The sequence below is a fragment of the Melanotaenia boesemani genome, chromosome 1, assembly GCF_017639745.1.
Source record: "Melanotaenia boesemani isolate fMelBoe1 chromosome 1, fMelBoe1.pri, whole genome shotgun sequence".
In the NCBI taxonomy this organism is placed as follows: Eukaryota; Metazoa; Chordata; class Actinopteri; order Atheriniformes; family Melanotaeniidae; genus Melanotaenia; species Melanotaenia boesemani.
This window is the reverse complement of record NC_055682.1, coordinates 26523012-26531939: the sequence shown is the minus strand read 5'-3', so window position 1 is coordinate 26531939 and position 8928 is coordinate 26523012. Positions and strand designations below refer to the sequence as shown.

Sequence of the window (8928 nt, the reverse complement as noted above, 5' to 3'; positions counted from 1 at the left end):
TAGGTGGTCTAAACAGTATAACAGTCAAAAGTGTAGAAATCCATAATGTCAAAAGTCAAGAGATGCAGCTTATAGTGAGGAACAAGCCATGAGTTAGAGAATTTCCAGCCACCCTTTGTGTTTAGTTCCTGCTAAACTTTCAGCTTTACAGCTCCAGCTTTATTGTGCTTTTGTTGTTGTTTTTTATTTTCTTTTAATAATATCTGTTTTGCCCAGTTCACAGTTTTTTATTAAAATACAGCTGTACAGAAACTGTTCAACAGCAAACAACAAGCAGGTATATAAAGGCAGTATAAATAGTAGAACATTTTACAGAAGAAGAGGACATTAGGAGAAGGGACATCAGCAAGCAAAAATTTAACTAAAGGGAAGTAATGTTTTTATTGTATTTTACTAGTGGACAAATATATTGCACATTCCTGACTGTGTTTCAGTGTAAAAAAATCAGAAAATTCAGTGTCAGCTTAACAAGTCAGGACATTATATTTTTTCCTATATTCTCAGCGAAATTATTACTTGTTTATGTGGTATAATGAATGATATCAGATATGTCAAAGTGCACAGTTAACTGAACTGAAAAGGAGTTTAAGTATTAAGAAAATGATGAAAGGACAGAAACTGTACCTGACCCATGGGCATTCAAAGCAATCCAAAGTAAGAGACTTTATGAATTATCATCTATAACATCAGTAAGTATATATCTGTTTTAATTTCTGTTTAAAAAAATGAATAAAAAATCATGCCAAGGAATAAGATTTTTGTTTTCTAGGAACTTTTGTAGGAACAACAATTAAATGTGACAGACTTGCTGTCTTTGGATAAAGCTTGGCATAGGAAACCCAACATAGTACTTGGTAAATTCATGTATTCCACCAAATAAAGACACTATTGAGTTTGAAATAGATTGGTATGGATCAGATAGGTAGAGGTTAAATTAGCAAAGGTCTCACATAGCAATTGACACACTATATACACATATTTTGTAAATGCATACATACAAAATAAACCACATAAAGCACAGTGCTTCTGAAAGTACGCGAAACATGACTGTTGATGCCTGTATGATGCATCAATCTGTGGGATGAAACAATAAATGTAAATGTCAGATTTCATGGAACATTTGTCAGTTTGTCCTTTTTCAACTGGAGACCAAACCTAAAACATAACAGCATCAATAATCCAACCACTTTTTCGTTTGTTAGTTTTGTTTTGCCTTTTTATTGATTTTTTTTTTTTTTTTTTTTTTTTTTTTTTTAGCTTTAACTGTTGTTTTTATATTCATTTCATACATTACAAACCACAGCAGAGAATGAGCACAAAGATTCCTTTGACCTCAAGGATGCACACAATACACTTGACTTACAAACACTGACTGTAAACAGAACTTTTAGTGAAGTGAGCATAATTTTATTTTAAATCTCTTTATGCACATGCAGTATGTATACATGTTACCATGCAAGTTCAGACACATTGTATTTGAAACCCCAAGCCACCAAAAGATGATCCCTTGCAGAACACATGTATAAAAATTGTGCATGTCTGTCTCCGTGCATGTCTTTGTGTGAGCCATTTCCATATAGTAAACCTAATACTGCTTTTTCCTAAAAAAAAAAAAAAAAAGAAAACAAGCAGCAATTTATTCCACTTTTCTTAATCAGCAGCAAGGCCAAGGATGTCTCCATACATATTCATGCTGCACTGAGGACTCACAGACACAATACATTTACAGCCACATTTACCATATTAGCTTTAATGTTATTAAATGGGCAAACACAATTTAGGAAAATATAAGTTATACACAAGTAATTTAGAAAATGCAGCATTATTAATTGTGAGATCGTCACCCAGTTTTAATCCCGTTTGTGTGATAGTACTTCAATCTGTGGAACTGAATGAGCCTAGCTGAATAAATTAGAACAATCAATGTATGACTAGATTCTTTGTTATGTGGACATACTGTGTGCAAATCTATGCAAATGTCTTATGAGGAGAGGATAAGAGAGATCCTTCTTAGCTAACAAGGCTTTTGATGATCATAGCCAATCTGACACATCCGTGGTGTAAAGTCATTTTCACCCACTCAGAGAAAAAGAGGAATGAAAAAGATGAGGAGAATATAAGGAGGGGTTCAAAATTAGAAGGTTCAAAATTATTTTCTGAATGAATGTTTAATGTTTCTATGTGAATGTTTGCTAGAATTGTGATCCAGAGATGGCCCTTGTAAACAATTACTTTTATGTCTTGATTTCTTTAAATCATACCACTTTTAAGCAACTAAAAAAACAAAGTCAGTGATAAACCAACTGCCACGATAGACAAAACAACCCTTGTTGTTTAAATGCACATTATTATGAGCTTTATATGAACATTGCATGAGTGAAAATGGCATTATCCTTTAGAAATAACTAATGGCATCACATTTGGATTTTTTAAATCCCCTCCACTTTCCATTTTCTCTACTCCCCCCTTTTTTTCAGCTTTTATCTTCTCCTTCCACTTTTCTTTCTTTTCCCCACCCCTTCCTTTCCTACCTCTATCCTAGCTCCTTGCCACCTCCCTTCTTCTTTCCTCCACTCCCCTCCCTTTGCTCCTCTCTGCCTCGTATTGATTAGAAGGCGAACCTCTAATCTCCTTAAGGTCATTAGGAACACTTAATTAAAACCTAGTTAGAATGCCTTTGTTCGACCAAAGCAAATTGCAGCTGTTCAAACGCGATTAGTAATGATAACGTAAAAACTTGTCGGCAGGGAAAAATATGAGAGAGGGTCTGTTTTTGGTGGAAATGTTGACACAATTTAAATGCAGAGCACTTGAGCACACAGTGGAAGTCTGTGCATTCTTGCCCATATGCCTGTGTTTTGGCTTCTTTGAGTATGTTAAAGGGATTGTGTATGGTTTGCTGGTGGATGGAATAGAGGATTTTGCCTGTAAGCCTATAACACAAGCGTAAAAATGCTGTTTAGAACATTTGCTAAAAAGGCCAAAAGAGATTAACTTGGGTCACATCTAACCAGAGCACCTCATTCCACATGTTAACTATCTCCCTTAAATAGCTTTTGGCCAATCAGAGACAGGACCTCTTTTGGCTTTCTTTCAACAACTGCTTACTCTTCCATAAAGTCCAGATTTGTGGACTACTTGACTAGTAGTTGTCCTGTGGACAGATTCTGCTACCTGAGTTGTTGATCTATGCAGCTTCTCCAGAGTTAGCATGGGACTCTTGGCTGCTACTCTGATTTGTATTCTCCATGCCTGGCCTGTCAGTTTAGGTGGACGGTCATGTCTTGGTGGGTTTGCCGTTGTGCCATACTCTTTCTATTTTCTTATGATAGATTAACAGTGCTCATTGAGATTTGTATGCAATATCTGTTTAAATCCTTTCTGTGCTTGTCCACAACTTTAACCATAACCGGTATGAATACTTTTTCAAGCATTCAGCATTCTGTAAATTAGACTTCAGTACCAATTTAAGCATTTAAGCAATTAGTTCAATTAACATCAGACAGAGCAGTGCATACATCTATATATATATATATATATATATATATATATATATATATATATATATATATGTATATATATATATTGGTTTATAAGTGACTTAAGACAGATCATGAAATTATTTTCTTGGAAGCTCTCTCAGTGGTCACAGCTGATCACCGTTGCCTGGCGACGGATATGGCGTTCTTTGCTCCAAAGAGCCACTTGTCTGAAACCCAGACGCGTCTCAAGTAGGGGGGCGGGGGGTGGTAGAGCATTACAAGCAGGCAGGGGGTAATTATTTAAATCGCTTATTAATGCCTTGCTGTCAAAGACAATATTTACTGTTCTGTGACAGAGGCAAAATGGATGCGTCGAACAGTTTGCTGGTGTGCCACCTTCAGGGTTCTCAAGTTTCCACCGTTACTCTGCTCTCAACTGTGTAACGTTGCATCACCGTTACTTTGTCCACAGTATCCTGCCGCCTTGAGTGCTGCTGGCCAGATGGCAACTCGCGGTAATCTTCTTAGCACCGCGCGCTGCATGTACTGAATGAAAGAGGTAAGACAGAAAAGAAAAAAAAAAGCCGCTTTGTCAAGTTCAGTTGTGTCATTTAGTTTTCACCTTAGATTCTGGGCTACAACGACGGACAAAATCATTCAAGTCATGTCTGAAAGGACTACTTTGTCTGAAGCCGTGCCAGTTATCGCTGACAGACAGGTGTGTGGGAGAAACTGCGAGCTTTTTTAGTTTGACTCATGCCAGAGCAACAGGTTGTATGTTTGTCGACGCTGCACTTGTAATGGGGATAGAGCTTTGTGCGGGGACTCCACAGCCACAGGTAAACATCGAGGAGCTACTACATATTTTAAAACGTTTTAGTATCTGCATAGATTTACAAATTTGCACGGCATATTAGATGCACTGGAAGCTTTTCTGTTTTCTAACGGACATAGCGAACAAGAGCCTGGACCATGTAATATAACACTTGAGAAGACTGCACTGCTGGCCTTTTTTTGTGTGTCAAAATGTGAAATTGAAGCTGCTCAGTATTGTAATGAAGAGAGCTTTGGCCTAAGCCTCAATTTCCAACAAACTTATGTGAGAACCCGTTTAGTTGGATAAAACCTGGGGGCCAGATGCCAGAGGAAAAAGGGCATGTTTAATTCAATGGAAAATGAAGAAAAGGGAAAAGCAATGTAGCAGTATCAGTTGAGCTGTGCCTCCATCAAGCTGTACATGATAGTGTAGGCTTTGGCTAGGGAATAGCCTGCATGGCATTTCACTCTCCTCAGATTTGTCTCATGTTAGATTTTGGTGTGACCACTTCTCCCTTTCCCTCTCTCTTTTCCCTTCTCTAGATTGCGAAATCCTACCTATCATGTGAAGGCTTTGGTTGTGGTTTGTGTGTCTGTGTGGCTGTGTGTGTGTGAGGGACAGAGACAGCATAACAGAGAACTAAGCTTGGTAGCTTCACCCTTGGGGCACTGGCCTGTAAAAAATGTCCCTGTAACCCTGGAACCATGGAACCATGACAGTCATCACTTATTCAAACGGTGCTGGAAGCCGTTAGAACAAAATCCATGTTCCTGCGCATCCCTCTGCCTGCGGGAATGTTCCACAGCCCATATCTGAGATTTTAGAACCTGGGATCATGTTGGACCCCTTAGAGATTCAAGAAACTTGTGGAATCAAACGCCCAAGACGGACTGAAGAGACAGAAGGAAGAAAAGGAGCTGTTCAAAGGAAATGGAAAGTGATCGGCAGAAGAATCAGCAGTCAGAGAAAAGAACCTAAAAATGATGCAAAAGGATATGGGAAAAATCGGGTTAAAGAGAAAGCCAGGAAAGTTCTAAAAAGAGAAGGTGAAATCAAGCCAAAAGACAAAAGTATAAGGAGAAAGATGCTTTGGCTTTTTTTTCTATGGCTAGTGCCCATGAAAAACATGAATCAAGAAAAGATGAAGAGGCAGATGAATATCACTGGGCTGAAGTGGCATGATGTCTTCCTCTGGTTGCCTCTCCTCTTCCTCAGTCTCTGTCCTAAACCTGCTTCATCACAGGTAAGAGTGGCTTTCAAGAGTCCTTGTTTGCTGTGTGTTAGTATTAGCTATAACTCTTAATTAGGCTCACCATACTGTAGGAGGAGATGCACAGGTGTAACAAATATCATTGGCTTTGTTCTGTTCAGGTCTCCTAGCAAGTTTTGGCAATAAAGCAAAATGCAGATTTCCAACCGATGCAGCTTATTATAAATTATATCATTTACACCTATGGTTTTGCTATTTAAATAAATGCTATGAAAAATATATAGGTTATGTGAAATCACTTCAATACATTGTGTGCCCCCAAAAAGGAAAAAATATCATAAAATTAAAATAATGCAATAAATAATTACACACAATTTAATTAAATCACACTTTGAATGAGACTTTCTCAATAGGCCTTGTAGGCTGCTGTTGTATTTGTGTGACTGTGGTTGCTGTTGCCATAAATAAAATATCTGGGTTAAAGGGGATTTCAAACCTTTTCCAGGGACATTTTCCCCGAATGGAAAACATTGCTGCCTTCAAACCTGTGTCCACCTCTCCACCTCGCTCCACCTGTGGCGTTCCAGAGCGGAGCAGCTACTGCCAGTCACCGTCCTCACAGTCGGAACTGCTGACATGTTTTCAAGGCTTCTGTGTCCAAGAGTGTCCCTATAGATCATCTACACCTCCATATGCCCCACTTCTCCTAGCTGCACACAGGTAGCTGCCTTACATTTATGGTATTTTGTTAGAAGGTATTCAGAGTGCTCTGACCTTTGAATGCAGGCTTAATAAAAATGAGTAGAATTTGATAGTGAAATTGTCAGGGATACAAGAATAAATCTTTTGTATGTTTTACATGTGATGTAAATAATTTTTGAAGTACCCTACTGACACGTCTAACAAAATTCTATCAGGGGTACCTGTGTAACCGAAGACACTCATGACGCCCGCCCTCGGACTCAGACAGAGACTGGAAGCACAACAAGTTCAGATGGAATTTCTGCTGGATCTGGCAGCGTGTTGTTTCAGCCAAGCCAGGATGGATGTCTCGTTTCGCCCCCTTCACAGGCATTAGGACCCCTGGGTTCCCTCACCTTGGCATTATGGATCAAACCAAGTTCTACTGGAGAGATGTGAGTTTATTTAGAATCTCTATAAATCTTGTATGCATGAAATTTAGCAAGGAGTAGCTGGTTGCTTATTTTAAACTGAATCATTGGTCATTGTCACCAGTTTACTGCGTTACCAATATTTGTTGTCAATTGATGGGTTAACTCCATGCTTCCTCAATTTGTTTTTTCTGTGGAAGCAAAGGCCTTAAATGAGTCAGCTGTAACTGACTATACATGATGGCCAATGAGATTATTGACTGAGTGTCTGATAGTTTACCATGATAAGTCAAAACTGGCTTTAACTAAGGCCCCATTTTCTTAAACCTTGGTTGAAACACAATTGTTAACATCACACTCAAATAGAAATGCTATTGGAAAATGCAAAGTTTTTTTTATGGAGTTAAATGGGACTGATTACTGATAGGAAGAATCGGATCTGTATAAAAAAAGATGGCCCATATTGACACATCAGGACTCTGCTTTGATTTCAAAATACTGCCGAGAAAAATAAGTTTAATTTCTGTTGAGATATCTTCTAACCTCACTGCTCTTAAGCTCTTAAAAGTTACAAGTCTCTTCTTTTTGTAATGAAACTGGCATTGCCAAGTTTGAAATGCATTATGTTTCAGTCAGTGGTAGTTGGAGTGCAGATGAATGTGTCCACTCCATGAAGCAGACTGAGCATGTGGCATTGTGACATAAGGTAGCAGTTTCTTAAATAAGGCAACTGCATTAGTTCTGACTTAAACAGGTCTAACAGATAGCTAAGCAGTTCACTGGATGTGGTGAGGAGTTGGCTGCAAGGAAAAGTTTATGTATTAGTAAAAATAAAACAAATTGCAAATCACACATTCAGTATGACCATCAACAGACCAAAAATGTCCTAATAGTAGAAAACAAGGCAAATGCAGAGGCTGGTGTTATCTGTCATGCAAAGCTGTTATTGCTTTAATTTTGTCTGTGTATATGAGACTGAGTGTGAGTGATTGAGTGTATCTTCTTGGGGAAAAAATTCTCTTAAGCTCTTATAGATACAAGACAGAGCTACAGAATGAAAGCCACAGTAAATGGGATGACCAAGGGACCTTTGGCTGTTTTTCAGTTTATGGCTCTGTCCCATATTCTTTTTTTATTTGTTCCCATGTACAGTGTCTATATCTGATGTTGAAATAATACTTTTTGATATGAGCCAAAAGTGATTGCTTAGATATCATCACAAAGTTGTCTCTAATCCCATCACATTCTCATTTCACCTTCTTTTTCATCAATAATGTGATACAGTGCTGGTAATAAGAACGTGTGATTCAACTGAGTGGCTGTTTGCAGAATTTGCTCCATTTCTTCCTGGAAGCAAATATTTCCTGTTGGATAAAAAGGTAGAAGGTTAGGGAAAGGAAAGAACTCGGGTGTCTAAGAATTTAAAAATCTAAATCCTATGACCAGAATGAGAAGATGGCCATGAGAACAGAAATAGAAAAAGCAGGATGTGGTGATGGCCTTTGTTGACCTTGCTAATATTCGCATTTTGCATCATTAGTATGTCAATATGGGTTCTGATTATTGTTGTAATATTATATTGAATATTATGTAGCCTACTGATACATAACTTCCTTCTAGAAACACTGCTGGTGTGAATTTTGAGCAAATATTTTCTCTGATATGACGTTGAATATGATTTTCACATATCGACAAGAAAATGAAAACCCTGCAATATTGATCTAATAACAAGGAGCATGTCAGGTCTGGTCGGGTCAGTATCACTATCGGGGAAACAACCAGCTGTCATGTCCTACTTAAACATGCTGTGTGAGAGAGAAAGGGGGTGAGAGTGTGCTGGTATCTTCCAGGCTGACTTGCACGGTGCACAGTTACACACGCTCAGATCAGCTTGCAACCACACACACATGCACACACACAGGGCAACTGCACGCACAGAAAGAGATCAGTTGAATTTTCTTGGCAACCGTATCTTTTCCTCCACACAGAAAAACATGGGATCATGCTTTGTCATGAAACAGGAAAAAAAGCTGAATATCTCATTTTGTGTTTGTTAGATAATCCCTTAGTGGGATTATGTTCACTAAGCCAATCTAGAGATTTTATTTATTATTATTATTATTATTATTTTTTTATTATTTATTTATTTACTTTTTTAAGTTTATTTATTTTTATGGGATTTTTCTTAGATATAGGCACTCAAAATAAAAAAAATGGAATAAATAAATGTGTGGTAGGTATTGTTGCATTGAGCTGCTAGTTTCAAGCATTAACAAGGATTAGGTTGCAGAGGTATGGTAAACTCAA

At 38.0% G+C, this 8928-nt stretch overlaps 1 protein-coding gene across 1 annotated transcript in view; it reads left to right on the top strand.

Moving 5' to 3' along the window:
* Positions 1–3945: 3945 nt before the first annotated feature.
* ush2a (Usher syndrome 2A (autosomal recessive, mild)) overlaps positions 3946–8928 on the top strand; it is a 250130-nt gene continuing 245147 nt past the window's right edge. The window contains 4 exon segments of the mRNA XM_042001931.1: positions 3946–4041; positions 4842–5542; positions 6015–6229; positions 6427–6645. Coding sequence (XP_041857865.1) covers positions 5135–5542; positions 6015–6229; positions 6427–6645 — 842 coding nt within the window. The 5' untranslated portion in view covers positions 3946–4041; positions 4842–5134.